General features: G+C 51.0%; 1 protein-coding gene and 1 long non-coding RNA gene across 2 annotated transcripts; one reads left to right on the top strand and one right to left on the bottom strand.

Annotated features, from left to right (window-relative positions):
• Positions 1-8,952: 8,952 nt before the first annotated feature.
• Positions 8,953-23,174, bottom strand: BNIP3 (BCL2 interacting protein 3). Its single transcript, XM_070560543.1, has 6 exons — positions 22,890-23,174; positions 14,888-15,038; positions 14,174-14,258; positions 12,209-12,315; positions 11,986-12,135; positions 8,953-9,984 (listed from the first exon to the last, which is right to left on the bottom strand). Exons 1-6 carry the CDS (start codon positions 23,080-23,082, stop codon positions 9,939-9,941), a joined length of 732 nt encoding a protein of 243 aa, XP_070416644.1. The 5' UTR covers positions 23,083-23,174; the 3' UTR covers positions 8,953-9,938.
• Positions 9,891-12,800, top strand: LOC103548631 (uncharacterized). Its single transcript, XR_544317.2, has 3 exons — positions 9,891-10,031; positions 10,173-10,361; positions 11,300-12,800. It is a non-coding gene; the product is annotated as an uncharacterized lncRNA (long non-coding RNA).
• Positions 23,175-23,385: the final 211 nt, after the last annotated feature.

Raw genomic sequence — 23,385 nt, 5'->3', positions numbered from 1 at the left:
TTTGTACTGTGTATTTGGACAACTTTTTCCATCTTTCCTTTAAAACATATTTCCCACCAAATAGAAAACCAGCCTTCCGTGTCTCGGAGGGGACGGCACAGAAGGTAAGGGCCCCGGGCGTGTCTGGGGGTTCAGGGGCTGCCACGTGGCCTGGGGTGCGGATTACCTGATGGTGTCGTTGCGGGCTCAGGGGCCCTCCTGTGGTTCTTCAGCCCCGTGTGGCGGGGCTGGTCCTCGAGGTGCTCCCAGGAGCGAGTCCCTTTACACGAGTCCAGGAATCTCTCCCTCATCCTTTTCCCTTTTATATTTGATTCCGTTTAACCCTTTTTCCCTCTCAAAGAGGTATAAATCCTATGGTTTTCAGACTTATATTTATTGTTTATTTATGAAATATCATTTTTCTTACTCTTCTAAAACTTTCCCCTTTTGTCTCATTTATTTATTTGACATCAGTTAGAAAGTCTGATGATTCTTATCTCTTCCTATAACTTTCTGGGTTTTGCCTCCTTAGACCTAAGTTTATGGGCAGTTGCCTTGAAGAAATTTGAAACAGTAGGTTCTGGTGGGTAGACAGATGCCATGCTGAATCTGTGCTTTGCTACCAGGGTCTCCAATCTTATCTTTTTTTTTTGGTGAGGAAGAGTGGCCCTGAGCTAACATCCATTGCCAATCTTGCTCTTTTTGCTTGAGGAAAATTGTCCCTGTCCCATGGCTTGATGTGCAGTGTGTAGGTCCACGCTGAGATCCAAACCTGCGAACCCTGTGCTGCCGAAGCAGAGCACGTAAACTTACCCACTACACCACCAGGCCTGCCCCCTTTTCTCTCATTTAAAGTTAGAGAGTTACATAAGTTTTATCTGTTCCTGAAGGTTTAATCTGTGAATTTTTGTCATTGCTTGGAATTCTGTGCTCCTGTTTTACTTGAAGCTTTAATGCTCTACAGGCTGATGACCTGGACTAGAGAAATAAGCTTTATTTACCTGTGAATTTAGACATGCGTTTTTTTTGTTGTTGTTGTTTTTGTTTGTTTTTGAGGAAGATTAGCCCTGAGCTAACTGCTGCCAATCCTCCTCTTTTCGCTGAGGAAGACTGACCCTGAGCTAACATCCGTGCCCATCTTACTCTACTTTATACGTGGGACGCTGATCACAGCATGGCTTTTGCCAAGCGGTGCCATGTCCGCACCCGGGATCTGAACTGGCGAACCCTCGGCCGTCAAAGCAGAATGTGCGCACTTAACCGCTGTGCCACCGGGCCGGCCCCATGACATGTGTTTTTTAAAAGAAAGATTGAGCTGCTGTAAGCCCTTACAAGACAAGAGTCAAAGTCTGATTTTAAAGTGTCCACGAATGCCTGCCATTAGTAAGTGGGACAGAGGAGTAAATGCTGAGTTCTGCCCACTCTTCCTATGGAGAGCTGAGGAGCCATAGTTTTCACAACCAGAAGCCGTCCCCAGAGCTGTCAGCTGGTCGACGTAGTGTGTCCAGTTCCTGGCCTGGCTGAGCAGAGGGCTCTGTGTTGCTTTCTTAGGAGGAATTGTCTGCAAGTCCTTGCTTAAGGGGATTGAGAAGGACGTCAGAATTGACACTTAGACTTTTTTCACTTGACGTGTTCTGTCCACGGACCGGCAGCATTGCAGTCACCAGGGGAATGTTGGAAGTGAGTGAGGTCAGAGGACGGGAGCCCAGACTGGGGAGGGCCTGGGTGATGGCATCTCCGTGGCCACTGTAGGTGAAGGAGAGTCGGTGCCCGCTGTGCAGGCCCTCATTCTGTGCTGAGCCCTGGTCTGACACTGGGCTCTGCCCTGGCATGATGGCAGGGATGTTGGCCGGGGGTGGAAGTCAGCTCCCTTATGAAGTGCCCCGTAGGTGCTGTGTCAGGGGAGCCTGGGGGCCAGATGCGAGTTCTCATGTGAGCTGCTGTGATGGATAACCAGGACTCCAATCCTTGGGTGCTCCAGGTGGAGAGCAGATGCAGCTCAGAGGGAGAGACTGGTAATGGCCCACAGACACCAGCCTTTGGGCATCTGCCTGCTGACCTCAGGCCCCTTAACTCACTCCAAAGGCCTGTTGGTGTGGGCAGCACAGACCTGCCTGGCCGGGCTCAACTGTGTTCCCTTGGGTCCCATCCTCTGCTGCAAAGGGGCTCACTTGTGCCCACAGCAGGGGCTGCCTGAGAAGGCTGAGCACGTTACCCCACAAGGGCCTTCTGTACACAGGTGGTGCTGGAGGCCACATGTGGGTGCGGTGTAGACCAGCTTTGCCTTCACATGTGTACGCAGGCCTGTCACTTGCCTGGCCGTAGGGAGTGGTGGGGTTTGACTGGTGTGGGTGATAAGGAGATGGTAACAGTAATGGTGACCACCCCCTTCTGGGTGTGTGCTGTGTGCAGGCACTGGGCTGAGTCTCTGTAACACCAATCTGGTGGTGGCTAACAGGAGGACACACTGCTGCCCACGGTCACCGGGGTGGGGTCGGGTTGTGGTTCGGTGCTGCACAGTGGACTGCTGGCGAGCGCTGGTGCTGGGCAGGGCGCCGCTCGCACACCATGGAGCTTGACTTGGATGTTTTAGGAGCTGCAGTGCCCCTCAGGTTGCGAGGAGGGAATCATCGACTGAAGGACGTGCGTGGTTGGTGTTTTCTGGGCCTGGAGTCTGCTTCAGTTGTCCGGACCTCTTGTCCGGCAGTCAGACCTCTACACACGACCTGAGGTAGGTGCACCAACTGTGTCCCTGAATTCCACATCCACGTCCAGGGCAGGTGGCAGTCACACTGGTGGAGGCTGGACGGGTAGCTGTTTGACGTCACACAGGAACCCGCATTTGGCCGTCCTGCTTTCTGGCTCTTCTGAAGTTAGTGGGGCTGCTGGACCCCGGGCCAGTGCGACCTCCCTGTCCGGTTTCGTCTCGCGCCTCTGCCTCAGAACTCACGCTCTCAGGACTGTTAGGGCACTGTTCTAAGAAAGCGTTTCTTCACCTCGAACTCCACGCTGTTTCAAGACCTTGTGAACAAATAAAACTTGCGGTTGCTCGATGATGACAGTCAGTGTCTGCTAAGTCACTGCAGGTGACTTGTTCAGTTGTCATTTTCCATTTGGTGGTTTGAAAATAATTTTGATAGTGATACAGTTTTCAGTTTTGCAGATCTCATCTCAGGCTTTGTAGCTCTCCTTTACTTAATGTCTCTGAGATGTCACTGACATTGCTAACAGGCTCTGCTCCTGGACCAGGAACTCCAATGGAGACTGGGGCCCTTGCACATTTGCAGGCCCCCCCTCCGTCAGAATGGATGCACCCTGGTGCATGGAGGCACCCCACCATGGCCTGCCCCGGGCCCACTCGAGCTACCCACTGGGCCACAGCCACAGAGGAGTGCAGCTGAGGCCCAGAGGTTCATATAGGACTCCTCGTGGAGTCCTCATTATGTGACATCCAATCCCTAGTGAACCTGTCGGATGTTTCTTTTGGGTTTACTGTAGCTTTCAAGATGACCATGCCCAGAGAGAAATCACTTGTCTGCCTGAGAGTTAATTGTTATTAGGAAATTATCTTTGGGAATCTTGAGACACCTCTAAAAAATGTGTTCCCTAGGAAGAAAAACATTGATTTGTTATTAAGAACTTTCAGGGAGGGGCCGGCCCCGTGGCCGAGTGGTTTCGGTGGCCCAGGGTTTCGCTGGTTCAGATCCTGGGTGCGGACATGGCACCACTCATCAGGCCAGGGTGAGGCGGCATCCCACATAGCACAACTAGAAGGACCCACAATTAAAATATACAGCTATGTACTGGGGGGATTTGGGGAGAAAAAGCAGGAAAAAAAAGATTAGCAACAGTTGTTAGCTCAGGTGCCAATCTTTAAAGGAAAAATAAAACTTTCAGGGAAAAATTTTTTCTCTAAAACCTAAATATCTGAATGCACTATAACTCTGGTTCTTTTTAGAGATGTTTTTATTTTTTTTTAATTGAGGTCTAATTGACATAACTACATTAGTTTCAGGTGTACAACACCTGATTCCTATTTGTATATATTGTGAAGTGATCACCACAATAAGTCTAGCTAACATCTGTCACCACACACAGTCACAAAATTTCTTTTTCTTGTGATGAGAACTTTGAAGATCGATGCTCTTAGCAACTTTCAAATATGCCGTACAATATTCACTATAGTCACCATGCTGGACATTGCATACCCAGGACTGACTTGTTTTATAACTGGAAGTTTGTACCTTTGGACCCCCTTTACCCATTTCACCACCCCCCCCCCGCCCCCCGCCTCTTGCAACCACCAATCCGTTCTCTGCATCTATGAACTTGTTTGTGTTTTGTTTTTAGATTCCACATGTGAGATCATACAGTGTTTGTCTTTCTCTGACTCATGCACATAGCATAATGCGCTCGAGGTCCATCCATGTTGTCACACATGGCAAGGTTTCATGCTTTTTTATGGCTGAATAATATACTATTCTCTCTCTATCTATACACACCACATCTTAATCCATTCATCTGTCAGTGGACACTTAGGTTGTTTCCCAGATCTTGGTGGTTATAAATAATGCTGCAGTGAACATGGGGTTGCATGTATCTTTTCAAGTTAGTATTTTCATTTTCTTTGGATAAATACCCAGAAGTGGGATTGCTGTATCATAGAATAGTTGTATTTTTAATTTTTCAAGGAACCTCCATACTGTTTTGTTTTGTTTTGTTTGCAGGGAAGGATTCGCCCTGCACTACCATCTGTTGCCAATCTTCCTTTTTTTTTTTTTTCCTCCCCAAGTTCCCAGTGCATGGTTGTATATTGTAGTTGTAGGTCTTTCTAGTTCTGTGTGAGCCACTGCCACAGCCTGGCTACCAACAGATGGGTGGTGTGGTTCCACGACCTGGGAGTGAACCCAGGCTGCTGAAGCGGTGAGAGCACTGAACCGTAACCACTAGATCAGGGCTGGCTCTCATACTGTCTTCCATAGTGGCTGCACCAGTTTACATTCCCGCCAACAATGCACGAGGTTCCCTTTTCTCCACATCTTCTCCAACACTTGTTGTCTTTTTGAGAAACAAATTTTTTTCCTTAATGAATGTAAGTTTTGAACTGGTAATGCCTGTACAAATTTCAAAAATCTTTAGAAGAATCACAGGAAAGTCTTGCCCCTGCCCCTGACCCCCGTGGGTAGTTTTTGTTACTCTTCTCTCAGGCATACTTTGTTTTTCTTACAGAAACGCTTTCTCATTTCTTTGGTGCACACAGGGTAGCACACGTGCACACTGCTGCATCTCTCCCTTTCCACCACAGTCGTCTTGGCCATCTCCCCACTGCAGTTCATGGGGAGCTTCCTCTGCTGTTGGGAGGAAGCATCCAGCACCAAGAAGTAGGCTCAAGGGCTGGCCAGGCTGATGCTGATGCCGCTAGTCCAGGGACCGCGCTTGGAGCAAAGGTATCAACTGTTTATCTTACTTTCTCAATATGTTTTATTTGAAATGATTTTAAACCAGTTGGAAAACTCAGAGAGAGTTCCTGCATAACCTTCATCCACTTTCCCTTATGTTAACATCTTACGTAGCGTGTTGATGTATGGAAACCTGGAAAGTAACATCAACACAGTCTATGAGCTCATCTACAAGCCTTTGGATTTTCCTGGTTTTCTTAGTGACGTCTTTTTCTTGCCCGGGGTCCAGTCAAGGATCCGCATTGCATTTAGCTGCCATCTCTCTCCATCTTCCGATCTCCAGCAGTTCTTCAGTCTTTCATGACCTTCACCCTGGACACTGATTTTGTAGATTCTTCCCCAATTTAGGTTTTCTTGATATTTTCTTTTGATTAACCTGCAGTTACATATTTTGGTTAGAATAATACAGAAGAGATGTTGTGGCTTCCCCACACATCATCGGGAGGTAGATAGTGTCTGCTAAGTTTCTTCATTGTGAAGCTACTAGTTTTGTTTCCGTAATTCCTGTTTCGTGGGGAGACAGTGAAACTACTATTTTTCATCAGACCTTCGCCCACTAACTTTAGCATCCACTGATGGTTCAGTAGTTGTGGTGTTTGCCTAATGAGGACTCCTGCTGTCACCCCTTCTGTATGTATTAGCTGGAGTTCTTTAAGGAAGAACTGTCCCTTCTCCCACTTGCTCGGTGTGTCTGTCATTGTGGACCTGTGAATACCTGCCTTAGTCTATGGGTAAAAACCCATTACCGCCACGATTTTGGTACTCATCTGGCCCAGACAGTCTGGGCTGTTGGGAGTTCCTTCACCTTGGCTCCTTAGCCCTTTCAATGTGCCATCATCTTTTGAGCACATCCTTAACTTTCTGGCATCACAAATGTTCCAGACTCATATTGCCCTGGAATCAACCACTTTTCCAAGGAGCTCTGGAGAGTGTTACTAGAAACCAGGATGAGGGGGTTGGCCCAGCTCATGCTGTTGAAGTGTCGTTACTCCTAAGCCTTTTCACTGAAGAGCTAGTAGACGTATACTCACACACACTTCTCTATTTCTGTATGTCTCTGTACATGTGAAACCATGAGTTAATACGAACACCTCCAATTCACAACCTCCCCCCGCTTATGTTAACTCCTCTGTCCCAGTGAGACCTCCTGGCTCTCACTGCCCATGAGACTCACATGCTCTCTATTAGCATACACGCAAAGCGGCTTCAGAACTGCTAGCCCACAGCTTCATGACAATCAAGCTTACTGGCCAGAGAACAGTATGTGCATTCACTTTTCCTTTCGAGAATGCAGTCCAGATTTGTTCCCAAGGCACTCAGGCTAGTGCTTTCCTTCCCACCCCTTCCATGTGGCTTCACTCATGTCTCACTCATGTGTCACAGCTAGGCCCCCTTCCTGTTTGTGTTCCATTTTTGGATTCCCCCCAAATGTTGGCTGATCTATGGATTTGGGCATGAGTCAGTCATACAAAGAGCACCCTAGTGCCTCCCCATTTCCCCCCTCGTCCTACTGTCACCACCCACCCCTGGAGGTAGCCAGTGTCTTTCATTTCTGGCAAATGACCCCATATTTCTTTTGCACAAATGAGCAGATGCGTAAACGGCAGCATACCACATAGGTTCTTTTTTTTCCAAACACTTTATTTTGTTCACCAGTCTACAGTTTGGGCTCAACAAGTTCAGCTCCTCTCTCCTCCAAACGGTATCAGCTGGGCTGCCTCATCTGAAGCCAGAGGATCCGTGTCAAGCATGGATCACCCACATGGCTGGTGTCTTCCCCAGGTGGGCTGCCTTCCTCACAGCATGGTGGATGGGTTCTAAGAGACAGGCTGTAGCTGCCAGTTTAAGATTGGGCCCAGAGAGAGGCCAGCATCACTGCTTCCTGCTGTTGGCCAAGCAGTCCGGAGTCCAGGGGAGGGCACAGAGAGGGGGCCTCTGATCATAGGGCTGACCATCAGAGAGCTCACCATTAGAAAGCCCCCCATTGCCAACTCTGTTTCCTGTGTGTTGGGGATACGTAGACACTTTGACACCATGTTTTTTGGGTTTTGCTTTTGCTGAGTAAGATTCACCTGCGCTAACATCTGCTGCCAGTCTTCCCCTTTTTGTGGGTGGGCCACCACCACAGCATGACGACTGAGAGGGGAGTGGTGTAGGTCCATGCCTGGGAATGGAACCCAAGCACGCCAGACTCAACCACTAGGCCACAGGGGCCGGCGTGGTACTCCGTTTTGTTGAATTACCACAGCTTATTCAACCCGTCTCCTATTACAGGCACTACAGTTGTTTCAAATATCTTAATGTTATATTTAGTTACGTCCTTGTGTGTATCCATTTTCAGATCTTTAGAGATTTGTCTTCAGGGTAGATTCCTAGAAGTGAGTTGTACATCAAAAGGAACTTGAGGGGCTGGCCTGGTGGCGCAGCGGTTAAGTTCGCACATTCCGCTTCAGCGGCCCGGGGTTCACCGGTTCAGATCCCGGGTGCGGACATGGCACCACTTGGCACGCCATGCTGTGACAGGCGTCCCACGTATAAAGTGGAGGAAGATGGGCATGGATGTTAGCTCAGGGCCAGTCTTCCTCAGCAAAAAGAGGACTGGCAGCAGATGTTAGCTCAGGGCTAATCTTCCTCAAAAAAAAAAAAAAAAAAGGAACTTGAAGGGATAGTTTTTGGCCCAGTTTCCCACCAGAGAGCTGTGTCCATTTGCATTCCTTCTAGCAACGTACAGGTGTCACACTACAGTCTGCAGACTCAGACTCGGGTTAGTGCAAACATCAGGATCAGGAAACTGTGTCTAAAAATAGCAGCCAAGTATTCAAATTTTTTTAACCCAAAATTGGGATTATGTTAAGTATTTTGTAAACCTGCTATTCAGTGAATAAAATGATTAAGGTGCTGTTTGTAAAACAGCAGAAAGAAAGGCTATTTGAAAAGCTCAATTATATACACCCATTTTCCTGAAAGATAAAATACACATACATACATAACAAATATACATACATGTTTTAAGTGGACCATTTTAAATGAATAAGATGTCTGATGTAATGCTGGCATCTGAAAAAAGCCTCTTGAAAACCAGAGTTGTGATCCCCCAGCTCATTTGTGTGAAGCGCTTTTGTAACCACCACTGATACCTCCAGCCAGTCTCCCTCAGGGCTCAGCTGACGCCATCGATGAGAGGGACAGATGTGACTTTGTCAAGGGCCCCAAGTCGCCTGAGTCATGGGTTCAGACGGTGATAGGGGACTCACTGAGCTCACTTTAAGGGGTGCTAATTCTGAGGACACTCGAGAGAAGCAGAGGAATGGAACCCCTTTGTTTCTGATGAAAGACACATTTACTGTACCAAAAGGGAATTTGCTTGGCCAGAGAGATTCACTGTGACCTCCCAGGCTTTCTCTTTTTTAGAGGATAAACTACATAAAGAATTCAGATGCCATCCAACCAGCTGTCTCCAAATGAAAGAGCTATAAGCTACTACTTCCAAGGTAACTTTAAATATCAACAAAGATTTAAAAAATTAAAATGTTATTTATTTTAACACAACTAATTTAGTGTGGAAAAGTGAAACAAATACCCAACAGCATATATACAGTACATGAAAGACGCAGCCTTTTAAAAATCATGCTGTAGAAAAGATAAAGAATGTAACAAGGGAATAAGCCTGGTTTCCTCAAAAAGCTTATGACGTTTCATTTTAAGCCATGTGTAAGTAATCTCAGAAGGGTTTGGCAAAGGTTTATTTTTTTCTATTTCCAGTCTTTTGTAGACAGATTTGCTAGAATGAAGCCGATGCTAAGAGCACGCAAATACTGAACACAAAGGATGAGACTAAATTCAGCAACGTAGAGTGATAGAGTAACCGTGGCTACTGACCACGTGGGGTGGTTACTGACAGCTGGAGACTGAAGTCATCACCCTGTGAAGCAAGCAGTCCAGTGTCCGACGACAGGGAGTCTGTGCACCTTGGCTTCTCTGCACAGCCAACAGCAAGCAGAGCTGAGCATTCTGTGCTAGACAGCCTGCACCCCTCGAACACAGTCTTTCCTACAGTAGTGTGAGTATAAGGCCACAATATTTATTTGGGATAAATCCCTTATGTAGTCATTTTAATATCAACATTGTTCATTCTTCCAAAATATAAAGTGTTCTAACTAAGGTTGCAGATAATTTTTGTTAAAACACTACATACATCACAACTAGTATGTTAAAGTTATTTATACTTAGATACGGAAAATATCCAAAGAAAATTTACTACCAAATTATTACAGTAGGAATTAATGACATGCTTATTAATTGATCCCATAGGTATGACTATAGATTAGCATGGTTTTAGTGTCTATTCTTTCATTTTACTAAATTAGGAACTCAGCATTTACAGAACAAAAACACACAAATGGTGCAGCCACTCAAGGCCTGAGATCGCTCTTCAGTTAGCTATGCTGCGAGCTCCGATACACATCCTGCTATGTGGAAAAAGCCGCGTTCAGTGCTTCATCAGAAGGTGCTGGTGGAGGTCGTCAGACGCCTTCCAATGTAGATCCTGAACAGAAAAAGCAATGGGCAGTTACCGCAGCCTCTCGCGCTCAGGTGATTTCGACAGGGCAGCTGACGATGGTTACAGCTCGTGCGAGGGGAATGGCTACCTCACACCTATTTTTAAAAATCTTGTGATGAATCTATCTGCAATCTTACCAAGCGTTTTCTTCTTCATTGGTATGCATTTTATAGTCATCTAGCGTAGAAAACATCCAACTGTGCTCTACCAGTGCAGCACACTCGGTACTAGGACCACAGAGCCTGCTAACCCGCCTGAATCGCTCTCGCTCCACACAACGCCTGCTGCCTTCCCTCTGCTGTGTGTAACGTGACCCAGGACCACACTGCTGGAGGAAGTCCCCTGGGGCCAGGTGACACACTGTAAGTTTAGCCCCAGCCTCAAAGAGGCTGTCACTGAGAATGAAGCCCCTGCCCTCACACAGTCTAAGTCTGGAGGTGGAAGAGGTGCCCGGACCTAAGGGCCATGGGCGTCAGAAGGCTTTCCTGGGAAGACAGGCTCAAGCTGATGCCTGCAGAGCAGGCACTCGGGGAGGGAGGGTGCAGGAGGACATGCCTCCTGGAGAGGGGGCAGAAGTAGAGGAGCCTGGCAGGCTCGTGGGCAGTGGTGAGAAACAGCCTGCAGGCCCTGCTGCGGGAGCTTCTCAAGACCAAGTGAAGAGGGTGGGAAGCCCTGAGGTGTCTGGGGCAGGGAATGACACCACCAGGCCTTGGGAGGATAAAGGGCAGGGACACTAGCTGGAAGCCGGCTGCAGAAAGCCACCCTGAAACCAAGACCTAAACTAGGTATTTAAGACACAGGTTACTGGCCCTGCCCCGCAGAATCTGACCTGCTAGTTCTGGGGGAAGCTGCAGAGAAATCAGGATCTATAAACTCCCTGGGTAAGACATGCACTGCTGTGCATCTGACTCCAAAAGGCAGTGGCCAGAATCCAGACAGTGGGGCTGTGCTGAGAGAACAGCTGAGACAGAACCCCCAAGAGAGGGGAGCGAGATGCTGGGCTCAGGCCCAGGACACTGGGTGAATTTCATTTTGGTTATGCTGACTTGAGCAGCCACCGGCTCATCTAGGAAGCCATTTCCACAGGCTGGGCGAACTGTGGTCTGGGCTCAGGTCAGGAAGCTGACTCCACTCCTACATCCCACGGGTGGGAGGGCTGGGGTAACGTGCAAGACCCACAAGCTCCTATCTGCCCCAAGACTTAGGACAGACCTGGTCTCATCTGCCACACTCAGGGAATCTGGGAAAAGGGTGACTGTGCTACAGCGGCTTTTTCATCCTATTTCCCTCTGTGCCCTAGACGTGAGCCCTGCAGCCAAGTAGCACCCACAAAATCAGAAGCCCATCTTGACAATCCAGTCTGTCCAACGAGCTGCAGCCACAGAATGCTGTCACACACCAAGACTAGTGAGACCACCACCCACCTGGACAGAGAGTGAGGATGAGCCAAGAAAAAAGAGCAGCCATGGCTTCCCCAAGCAGCGTGCTCTGGCTCCTCAACACCGTTCGGGCTGAACGGCGTTAGGATCCATGGCCGCACCTGATGGTCTCTGCACAGTCAGTGCAAGAAGCCTGAGAACTGAAGACCTCGCCTGTGTCACTGCTGAGAGTGAACTACAGCAGTCCTGTCCCAGAGGAGGTACAGGAGCTGAGCCCACCCATCTGCAGAGAAAGGGACGGTTAGAGCACCCGCACAGCGCGAGGAGGAAGGAAGGTGGCCGACTGCAGCACACAACAGACACAGCCCCATCTGCGGAAGGGGAAACACGGGCTAACTAGTCTCCAGAGTCAGAGGTCAGCCCGGGGCTGCCCCATGGTAGGGCTCAGTGACTGGTGGGGGGACTTGCTTCTGTCCCTTGACCTGGGCAGGTTTGTTTACACACTTACATTAGCTGTGACTTACGATCTGTACTTCAGTAAATGTTTAAAAATAAACTACCGAGACCCAGAATTTTCCCAATGCGTGTCATGCAGGGAGTCACTTACCCCAATCCGATGGCCAGCAGATGAGACAGCAGCAGAGACGGAAGAAAAACTTTCAGAAACTCTGCTGAGAAAATGCCCCCTTTCTTCATAACACTCGTGTTTCTCATGCTGAGTGTGGCCGTGCGCTTCGGGTGTCTGAAGAGGAACTCCCTGGGGAAGAAGGAGCGAGGATGAGTCGAGTGCTGAGTCAGAGACGACCCCGTGATACTGAAAATAGACTCACTTGGGGGGGACATTTTCTGGCCGACTTGACCAATCCCATATCCAGTCTGAATTTTTCTTCAAGATGCTTTCAACTTCTTTCCTTCTCTCAATATAATCTTCCTCAGACTAAGAAAAAGGAAACGTTGAAGGTATATTAACCTACCGCATCCAGGCCAGAAAGCACCCAAGCCCAGAGCCCATGGCCACTGAGCCGAGCCACTCCAAGGGCTGCACAGAGCAGGGCGGGCAGCTGCCCTCCTCTAGGGACAGGGAGACCACTCCAGTGACATCCCAACTGTGAGATCCCGGTCCACTATGAAAAGCAAACACTGTCCTTGGGAAGCAGTGTCAGGCGAGCACGAAGATGTCCACACACAGATGCTGCCCTGCCTGCAGCATTAGAACAGAAGAAAATGAAAACCACCTAAAATGGCCCCAGACTGGGGGGCAGCTCAGTAAATGGACACCGTAGAGCAAACGAGTCGAAAAGAAAGATACTCTCATGTTACGTAAGAGGGTAACAACCAAAACCTATACAGACCTATGATTTCAGCTATGTTTTAAAAATTCTGTAACACTAATTAAAGCAGACTTTAAAAATTAGGATTATACATGTTGTTCTCTACTTTTTTTGTTGTTGTTAGGGAGACTGGCTCTGAACTAATGTCTGTTGCCAATCTTCCTCTATTTTATGTGGGACGCCGCCACAGTATGGCTTGACAAGTGGTGCTAGGTCCGTGCCCAGGATCTGAACCTGCGAACCCCAAGCCACCAATGCAGAGCATGCGAACTTAACCACTGCGTCACTGGTGGCCGGGCCCTACTTTTTTGTATTTTAAAAATTCTGTACCTGAGCATATAAATCCTTTTTAAAGGAATTATATAAACAGTATAAACAGGAAAAAAGCTGTTTAAACTTTTGGAAATACTCCAGAATGTTGCACCAAAGCTGGACGTGGAGCCGAATATCTGGGAGCAGCCAGCTGCCCTGGGGCACACCCCGTCCCCGTCAGGGCTCCTCCTGAGCTCTGGAAGCCTCGGAGTCTGGCTGGGGCCAGAAGCCTTCCTTGAGAGAGCCTGGGGTAGCAGACTCCAGATTCCTTGGCGAGGGAGGCTGAGGGGAGACTAGCCTGGGAGAGCGTGTGACTCAGTGGTACTGGCTGTAAGACATGCTCTGTAAGACACACAAGTAAATTCAACTGTCATGTCACCATGACTAAAGTCACCCAAGGAGACACTTCTTGGGCATCACTGTGTGCCCAAGACGCAGCACCACCAGACAGAACACTGCCTCCAGGTCCTCTGGTGGGTGGACCAGAACGGCAGCAGGACACTCGGGCCACAACGTGGGGGGCACTTGTTCTCACAGACGGAAGCCTCCAGGTTTTGTGGCCTCACAACAAAGCTTAGTGCCTGACATGTAAGACCCCTTAAATATCTGTGGGGCAGATGTTACAAGCGACCTCGGGCTGAAGGACCAGCCTGGCTAGCTCCTACACTGAACTACCCAGGCACCAGCTGCACGGCCTGAGGCAGTTTCTGGAAGCAACTACAGCGCCCAGTGAGGGAGGAGCGTCAGCACTACAACGATGATGGCAGAGGGTCCTGAAGGGCCCCGCAGGTAATGCCAGGCCCCCAAGCAGCTAGATGTTAAAACCCACTCACTGCCCGACCGACGGCCACAGAGACTGCTCCCACCTGGCTCCCTCCTGGCCTTCCCACTGCCACTCCCGCCCTCCCCGGGCAGAGGACCCTCCCACTCCGTCGATCCCCTTGTGTCCTTGGATGGGGGCCTGTGCTACACACCCTAATCCGAGCCTGAACCTCCTCTGGTCGGCTCAGTGTGAAACCCAAGTGCTGGGGACGCCCCGACCCCACATGGTTTGAAAAAAGGCAAGAGACAGTCTGAAAGCTGGACTTTACTCAGTTGCACTGAAAACTTCCTGTATAAATAGATCACAAACACTGCAACTGCTCCTCTTACCTGAGAGCTATTTTTCTCTCCAATGCTATGGGTGTCTGTTTCAAAAGCTCTGTTAGTATCTTGTGGGGTCTGTGAGCGAGGCGGGCTGGGTGACAACGTGAATAAAAACAGGAAGAACAGAATGTCATGTTAACATTCACTTCATGAGAAGCAGACCCCAGGCAGGGGAGCATCTCCTCAGTGAGGAGGAAGCCCTCAGCAGTGCCCACCTCTTCCCTCCCACCCTGCAGATCAGGGCCAAACTGGTCCTCCATCTTTCAGCTGAGCTCAACAGGCATCAGCTAGGCCAGTCCTCTGGCGGGAGGGGGACATGGACAGCCAGCGGGTGGCGGGCTTTGTCACCCACTGGCTTTGTGGTCTGTTACACAGCCCTCAGGAGCACCTGACCTTTGATCTCTGACCCAGCCGTGCTGCCTGTTTCACTGGCAGTACTGAGACATGGGCCCATGATGACCAGCCTGACAAAGCTAATCCATGCAATGGGGCAGAAGCATAGGGACCGAGTTCCGATCTGCCCCTGGCTTTAACATGGCCCCTCCATAGAGCAAGCCTCAGTCACTTCCTCCCACAAGAGGGCAAGGGGCCCACTGTCTAAAGAGGGCTGGCGAAGCCACGCCCCATGCGGCCTGGGCTGAGCTGAAGCAGGCGTTTACAACTGGGACTGCTCGCCTACTTACAGTCAGCACTGTAAGACACACGCTTATTTATACCCACCTGTCACAGTGAGAACTCTTGGAGCTACTCCGTCCAGACTCATGCTGGGCATCCAGCAGTATTTTTTCCATTTCACCATTATAAATAGAAACTGAGGCTGGAACGCTGCTCCCGTTCCCGTTATTGCTGAAGTGCAATTCTACCCAGGAGCCTGAGGGGGACAAAAAAGGGCACAGTTGGAATTTTCTACCCACTTTGGAGTCTGATCCTAACGTATAACCAGCCCACCCCTCCGCTCCCAAGAGGTCCTGGGGACACCACCTCCCTGAACCACATCCCCTCGCGCCCATTTCCAGCACTTGGGTTCCAGCAGCTAGTCTAGCCTTGCCCTCCCCGGGAGCTGCACACCTGCCCTCCCGGACGCCAGGCAGATGCCTGGGAACCCGCTGAGGGAGCAGGTCCAGCTGACCACAGTGCTTCCTGCATTCAATTTTTAGAAGCAAAATGTCAAAAGTGTCAACAAAAGTTTAAGGGACTTGAAAATTTTAAAAAGGTTTAAATTATCTCATAAACCTATTTGAACTAGAATCACATTCTGACCCTGAGGCCCCACAAAATTCTTTTCTGACTGCTGTTCTGTATTTATTTACATCCGAAGCCAGGTGAATATACTTTGAATAGAACAAAGGATTTCCAACGAACCCTGATGAGTCAGAGGCAAGCCATCCCTCCAGTGCCCACTTAGCCAAGTCTCCATGGGGAGGGAGCCCAGCATTCTCTCACATGACCCCACATCTGACGTGTTCCACATCCCCAGCAAATGCATTCCATCCAGACAGATTCTATAGACGCAGAGAGCTGTCCTAGCACCAGGTCATCTGCTTACAAAACAGAGCACATGAGCAGCTACCACACCCCACACCCCCAAACCCTGCAAGGAAAGCCATTACCATAAGCTAGGCTGTCTCTTGCTACCCCCACTATCTGGAGTTAGCTCGATAATTCACTCCAGTCCAACAACTGATCTGGGTACACTGCACAAATTTGTGCTCAGAGCTGTGAATCCAGAATGAGTGGGCAGAGCCCCCACCTGGAGGGGCCTGCTCAGGAGCGTCCTCAGTGGACGCACAGCCACAATACAGGGCAGTAAGGTGCTGGGCGAGCGCAGGCTGAGGAGGCAGGGCTGCTGGTTTTGCCTGTGTGTGTTTGTACTGGGGCGCTGTAGGTGGGAGAGACCTGAAAGATGAAAATGATTTTGGCACATCCCACATGTCCCACAAAAGGACACGTGTGAACCCCAAACACAGAGCTGTCCTCACAGTGCTGCCAGTGGCAGGTCCAGTGCAGCTGGAGTGGAGATGCCCACAGGTGGGGGCAGTGAGACTGGGGAGGTGGGTCAGGACCAAGAGCACAGCCTGGGGGTTTGGAGTTGAGGGGGCTACCAAGTGTTTGTAGACTCATGCATGTGGCTGAGCAGTTTTGTTGTTGTCGCACAGCTTCCGCTGTAGGGCTGTGCCATGATTTATCCATTCTGTTAGATGTGTGGCTTGCTTCCAGTTGGGGGCAGTTACGAATAATGCTTCTGTAAACATTCGTCTAATGTTTCATGGTGTCCACGTGCTCCTGTTTCTGTTGGATGTGTACCTAGGAGTGGGATTACCGGGTTAAAGGTAATACATAAATGATGTCAATGTTAGTAGAAAACACCACTGCTTTCCGATGCAGGTGAACCCATCCGTGTACCATTCTCCCAATATGAGTGTTTTTGTTGCTTCACACTTGGTATCATCAGTCTTTAAACTCAGCCATTCTGAGGTGTTTGGTGGTATCTTGTGTGGTTTATTTTGCATTTCTCTAATTTCTAATGAGGTTGAACATTTTTTTCATACATTTACTGGCCATTGGATAGCATCTTTTTAAATTACTGGTTCAAAATTCTCTTACTCGTTTCTATTGCATTGTCCATCTTTCTCTTATCTGTACAAGGTCAACATTCAAGATACAGGCCTTTATTCATGTGAATGTGTTGTAACTAACTTTCACTGTGGCTTGCCTTTTCAATCTTAAAAACATCTTCTAGGGGCCAGCCTGGTGGTGTAGTGATTAAGTTTGCATGCTCCGCTTTGGTGGCCCAGGGTTCGCAGGCTTGGATCCTGGGTACAGACCTAGCACGACTTGTCAAGCCACGCTGTGGTGGCATCTCACATAAAACAGAGGAAGACTGGCACAGTTGTTGGCTTAGTGCCAGTCATCCTCAAGCAAAAAGAGAAAGACTGGCGACAGACAGTTCAGGGCCAGTCTTCCTCACACACACGCGTCTTCTGATGAACATGAGCTCTTGATTTTAATTCAGTACAATTTTCACTCTCTCCCTAATCTGAGGTCATGAAGATATTCTACTGTGTCGTTTCAAAAAGCTGTATCGTTGCACACTCACTCAGATGTGGGTGTAATGCACCTGGATTTAGCCTGTGATCTGAGACGGCTTAGCTTTCCCAGACGGCCTTCACCTGCCCAGCATCATCCATGAGCCTGCCTCTGCCGGGCCCTCTGCTCCGTGCCGGCGCCTCGGTCAGAAATCAACTTGCAACATGCACAGGGCTGCTTCCAGCCCAGGACAGTCTCTGTTGTCGGAGGTGTCTGTAGCTCCAGCACGTCTACCTGCACGGCAGCTCTGGTGGCACCCGGAGGACAGTACAGTAAGGAGAGGATGAAGGCAGACCACCCAAGAGCGAACAATTCATGTACTAGAAAAACCTCAGTGAACCAGGTTTGTAGTCACTCTCATTTTATTACAATAAACGTCACCCAGAGCTGCTACTCTGTGCTCAAACCAAGCCGGCACTGGCACTACACAGCACCGCGCAGGGGGGACGGAGCCCACTCATCACTCCGCTGGGTTAGCGGAAGCACCAGAGGCTGCACAGCTTTCCAACACACGAAACAGGCTCTCTTCTGAAAGAGTCCTGGCCACCTCTCAATAGCTGCTTGTTGCAGAACACATCCTACTAATCAGAGAACAGCAAATCAAAGACCCAGAAAACAATGTGAACTTGCAGCTGACACCAGCCTCCCAGTTAGCTGCTAACAAAAGGATCGATCACATGACGTTTCCAAATTAATGCACAACTTTTCTCTTTTAGCTCCAAGTTGCTTTACGTTGGCCTGGCCGGCACAAGCACCTCTCTAATGCACAGGACGGCCAGGGTCTGTCTGGGAGCCCCGGCCCCTCAGCCTATGCCTGTCAGCAGAGGCTGCAGTGACTTCAGAGCTGCCCACACACCCCCTTCCTGAGACCGCTCGTCTGACTACATCTTCATCAAGGTTGCTGACCATACTTCCGAGTACTCCAACGCCTTCTAACGCCGAAGTATCACTCTAAAAGCTCCTGCATGAGTCCTCAACTAGCCCCCCTTCCTTCCCTGGGACTCAAGGTGACACTCAGCCTGCTCTGGCCCTGTGGCAGGAAACAGTACATGGGCCCCTGCTTTGGGCATGGTTCTCTTTCTCTAGGCTCAATCTACATTATTCAGATTCTGGGCCTGGCTCAGTTTCCCTGAGGAGGCCAAAGTGCTGCCCAGGTCACCTGCAGGGTCTGACATACTGGAGTCTAAGGGGGTGCTTTTTTCTGACATGAAATGGGAGGGAGTTTCCACACCAATAACTAATTCTCCAACACCCACTGGCCATCCAACTGTCCATGTCAGCTTCGAGGGCAGGTCCCACGAGACAAAGGGCTCAGTCCCACGAGGCTGCCCCTACGTTAGACACCAGCCACAAATCTGTGGGACATCTACACTACCCACACTTCTGCCTGGCCTGGCAGCCTACAGATTCCGAGGTTCCTACAACGTCCCCCCCCCCCCCCCGAAAAAACAACTCCCACTTTACTTCCTCTGTTTACCCACTTACTAGAAAGGCTACAACTCAGGGAGAGCCAGCTGGAAGAGACCACAGGGCAAGGGGGGGGGGGGGCAGGGCTTCCCTGTTCCCTGCTCTCTCTGCTCCCAGCGGCCCCGCCCAGCACGCACAGGAACCTCGAGGTCCAGGCCTCAAAATCTAACTTCCAGCCCCTCCCCTCCCTGGAGGGGGTGGGTGCCAAGTTTCCACCCTCTAATCACAGGGTTGGTCTTTCCCAGCCCATCCTATCTATGTTAATGGTCTATGCTAATGAGGCTATCTAGGGCCCAGTCACAAGTGTGTTCCAAAGGGGCTCCTACAAGGAATAAAGAAAGGCGCTATCACTCCAGGAACTCCAAGGGGTTTGAGGTCTGTCAGGAGCCAGGGACAAAGACCAAATGTGTACGTATGTATATTTTTTCTTAATTGAAATATAATTGACATATAACACTATATTAGTTTCAGGTATATATTTTTTAATTATACCACAAGGGCCAACTCAAGACTCCATGGAGACAAGTATACCCTTTTTTAAATCATCTCATAAAAAGTCCTAAGCATCCTACAAAAGAAAAGAATCCCATTCTGGACTGTTGGAGCAAAAGCTTTGAGTCCAAAAGCTGTTTCCAAAGAATGATTTACTAAAGGACAAGAGTTTTATTATTAACCTGCAACAACTGGATCAGGAAAGCATACTTCCTGGAAAATAGGAAAACGTACGCTGTTTACCTACTTACATCATGCAATTAAGGTCACTCATCTTTTTAAGCAAGAAAAATAGGGATTACGGTTGCTTCGCAACCTTAGAAAACTTCCTCAGAACCACAAATAAGCCATGGAATAACGTAGCAGAACAAGCCTCAGAAAGGCGTTGAGACTGCCCACGGCAGGCCTCATCCCTAACTTCACTCCCTCTCCCTGCTCTCCCCACACCCACCGAGAACACTGCCAACAGGACCACAAGTCCATCTGGAATGGGGAGGAACTAAGTGCTCGCCGCGGTACCTGCCTCTACTCTGACAGAGGCCGGGGACGCCCTAGCCCCGCTGCCCCCCATTTAGCCCAGGGCAGACCTTTCTCTCCACCTTTGCACAATACCCCCCACTCCCCCCCCACCGGCCTCCAGCCTAGCCTGGGGTAGCAGGTCTCAACCCTGGCTGTGGAGAATCACCTGTATGCTTTTGTTTTTTCACTTTCTCCACTGCCCTTGGAAAAACTCTGATTTGGAATGCTGGGTGGAAGCCTGGCATTGTGGCAGGGTTGAAACTGACTGGTTAGGGGAATGACAGGCATCCAAACAAATAACCTACCAGACAGCAGGATGCAGAGGGATGCTGGAGAAGGTGTGGCATCCCAGCAGGCAAGCCTGAGGCACAGAGCCGCCAAGCCTGGAGGGCGCCACAGCCCTGTCACTGAGGGCTTCTTCCCTGGGAGGGGCGGGCTGTAAGAAACCACTGCTCTCAAAAGCTTCTCAAGTCCGGTGGGGCGGGAACAAGAGACCTGATTGACAGGTGATTTTAAACGTTAAGTCAAAGGGGTAGATTATTCAGTTCCTGGTTCCTCAAAGGAGCTGGTGATCTCTCCCTTCCTCTTGCCAGGCCGGGCCACAGGATGCTGCCTGTCTCATGCCTGCTGTCACTGTGGCTCCAGTGCCCCACATCAAGAGCCCCGGGTTCTTCCTGAACTGTCGCCTGCCTGACTTATTCCTCACTTAGCCTCTAGGCCTCACTGTACCCATCTGTGAAACATAGGGGTTGGGCTATGATCTAGACGTCTGAAACCCTAAACTCAGACTGCATGACACTACAGTTCCCCTCCAAAAGAAATGACTTATTTTTCTCTCCAGACACCTCTATCCACGGGTGGCTGCTTACAACATCTCAGCAGCTGCCGATGCAGCAGCAAGTGAAGAGGTGGGACCGTCTCAGAGTACGCGGGCACGGACCTTACTGCACTGATGACTCAGGAGCAGCTCTGCTCAGAACACAGGGGTCCTTCTGGGAAGTGGATCATGCCTCCCCCCCATGATACTGTGGCACAGTATCATCACAAACTTCCGCCTCCCTCCTGAATTTCAGCAGTTGTCTGTCTAAGGGAAAAAAGAAAAGCATATACAACACCTTGCTAGTCAACAGACGGAGGTAAGGAGAGAAGCACCAATCAATTTGTGCTGTTACCTCCTGGGCAACATTTGGTCCCAGAGGATTCCAGCGCAGCGGGGGGTGTCTGCTGTAGCCTGAGGGCCAGCCTACCAGGGCTTTCTCCTGCTCAGTGCAGAGGTAATCACATCACAACAGAGCCAAGGGGACAAGGGCTGCCTAGGCCAGGAATCCTTGCCCAGATTCACATTTCTCAGGGCGGCTGTGAGGCCCTGTGGGACTCAAGTGACGCCTCCCACAGCAGGCTGGCCCGTGAGCCAGTGCCCAGTCGCACGTCGTGCACTCAGGAGAATGCCCTAAAGAACCCTGAACAGGAGTTTCCACTCAGTGTATAAACATCTTTTTACAGAATACGGAAAACAGAAAAACAAATCTTTTATCTCACGAGCTGGCGATTCTGCATTGCCAGTGACTCAGCAGTCTACTGTCAGTCACGGAAGGGAGATCCAGCCCCCAGGAGCATCAGCAGGCTTCCACACTACAGCTGGACCCATAAGGCAAACACAACGTCAGAAGTTGTCGTTTGATAACTAGGAAAATGATGATTTTAAGGCAGTTTATGAAACACCCTTGGATCTTTTGAGAGACAAGACAGAAAATATTTAATCCTTTAATCTATTTCAAAGAATCAATGTCTAAATAAAAGGAGCAAATTACAGGATTTTTTAAATGTGGCTATCACTTTTTAAACACGTGTTACTCAATGCATTAGATGGTCTTCCCTAGTAAAATCTTATTTTAAGGAGTAAGGAATGTAATTAGCAGCTCACTAAATTTATCTGAATAAGGGTTTTCAAAGTCTTTTTTTATTTTTCCTTTCTCTCCCCAAAGCCCCCCGGTACACTGTTGTGTATTTTTAGTTGTGGGTCCCTCTAGTTGTGGCATGTGGGATGCCGCCTCAGCGTGGCTTGACAAGCGGTGCCATGTCCGCGCCCAGGATGCGAACCGAACCGGCGAGACCCCGGGCAGCCACAGCAGAGCGCACGAACTTCACCACTCGGCCAGGGGGCCGGCCCCTAAAAGTCTTAACGAAGTTTACCAATCCACTCTCAAAGGGTTAAACAGCCCTCTCCAGCGCTATTTACATGTTGGTTTTGCCCAGTGAACTCCTGCTTCAGAGAAGACAAAGGTCGACGGCCAGCGGCTCCTGCTCCGCCTCCCGGGCCGGGGTCACTCACTGAGCCGGAAGGAGCGGGCCCGGGGGGCGGCTCTACTGAGGCAAGACCACAGGGCGGACCACCCGGCTGCCACCCGCTTAGCGGTGCGAGATGCAGTGGCGCCCGGAGCCCTGGCTTTCCGCGATGCAGGGGTGGTCGGAGACCCGGGCCCGGGGCGCAGCGTCCACCCAGCACGGCCCCGTCTGCAGCAGGGCGCTGCACGGGACAGGCAGCGGGCAGCTCCTGCACCGTCAAGCCAACTCGGAGCTCTGTTTTGGAGCGACCCACTAGTACTGCTGGAACACGAGCCTAAAAATAAAACTGACTCCACGTCTGCACCATTTCTGCGCGCTGCCCATCTGTTCCCCGAGCAGAGCGGCTGGCGCCCATGCGCCCCGCGTCACGGAGCCCCTCCGTCCTTCCCCCGCCCCGAGAAAGTGCCGCCCGTCACCGGGGCACAGCCGGCGACGGCCTCACGCGAAGGCCGCACCGCTGACCTCGCCAGGCTTGTGGCCTTTTCTCGCTAAAACCAGCACTGGGCTCGACGACAGAACACGGAGTAAAACACGACCGAAACAGCACTCGGGCTCCGGGAGACGCGACGCGGTGGAGGCTGGGCTCGCCGGCGGAGCCAGCCGGGCCCGGGCGCGCGAGCGAGGGGAGGGAGGCGCCGGCGGCCCGGGGCGAGCCCGCCGCGCAGACCCCGCGGCGGCGCACCGTCGGCTCCCACGCCCGCCGCCCGCACCACCGGCCCTGGCGACGGCGCCCCGCAGGCTCTGCCCCGCCGGCCTCGTCCCCACCCCGGCCCCGGCCTCCGCTCGGTCTCCCGGGCCCGGCGCAGCTCACCCTGCAGGTTCTCCTCCTGCAGTCCGGGGGTCCCGCTCTGCGACATGGCGCGCGCGAGGGCGCTGCGGCCGGCGGGCCGCGGTCGGGCGGGGGAGCAGGAGCGCCGGCCCAGGGGCTCGGGCTGCGTCAGCCCAGGGCCGCGACTGATGGATGCGCCGGCGACGCACGCCAGATAAGCGGCGGCGTCGCCCATTGGCCGCGGGGCGGGGCCTGCGGGGGAACGCGTGCGGCGCGTGCGGCGCGTGCGCGGGGTGAGACGTGCGGCGCGGGGCGCGCGTGCGCAGGCGTGGCGAGGGGCGGGGTCCGGGGCGAGGAGAGGTGGACGCCCTGGGCACGCTTCAGGGGGCGGGAAACTGAGGCACGGAGCGCGTCCTGGGGCGCGCCTGGGAGGGGTGTAGTGCGCGCGGAACGTGCGGCGGCGCAGGCACGGCTGGGAGACAGGCCCGAGGCGCTGGCCGGGCCCGGCGGGGTCAATCGCTGTTCTTTTAATGTTGCC

The sequence above is a fragment of the Equus przewalskii genome, chromosome 1 (genome assembly GCF_037783145.1).
Source record: "Equus przewalskii isolate Varuska chromosome 1, EquPr2, whole genome shotgun sequence".
Classification (NCBI taxonomy): Eukaryota; Metazoa; Chordata; class Mammalia; order Perissodactyla; family Equidae; genus Equus; species Equus przewalskii.
Note: the sequence above shows the minus strand (reverse complement) of the source record. Positions and strands in the feature narration are given on the sequence as shown.

Excerpts from the sequence above, each read along its gene's own strand:
- BNIP3 (XM_070560543.1), bottom strand. The coding sequence starts at position 23,082 with ATGGGCGACGCCGCCGCTTATCTGGCGTGCGTCGCCGGCGCATCCATC. Across the intron at positions 15,039-22,889 it reads GCAGGAGGAGAACCTGCAGG|GCTCCTGGGTAGAATTGCAC; the intron begins GTGAGCTGCGCC and ends TGTCCCCCTCAG. Across the intron at positions 12,316-14,173 it reads GAGAGAAAAATAGCTCTCAG|TCTGAGGAAGATTATATTGA; the intron begins GTAAGAGGAGCA and ends CCTTTTTCTTAG.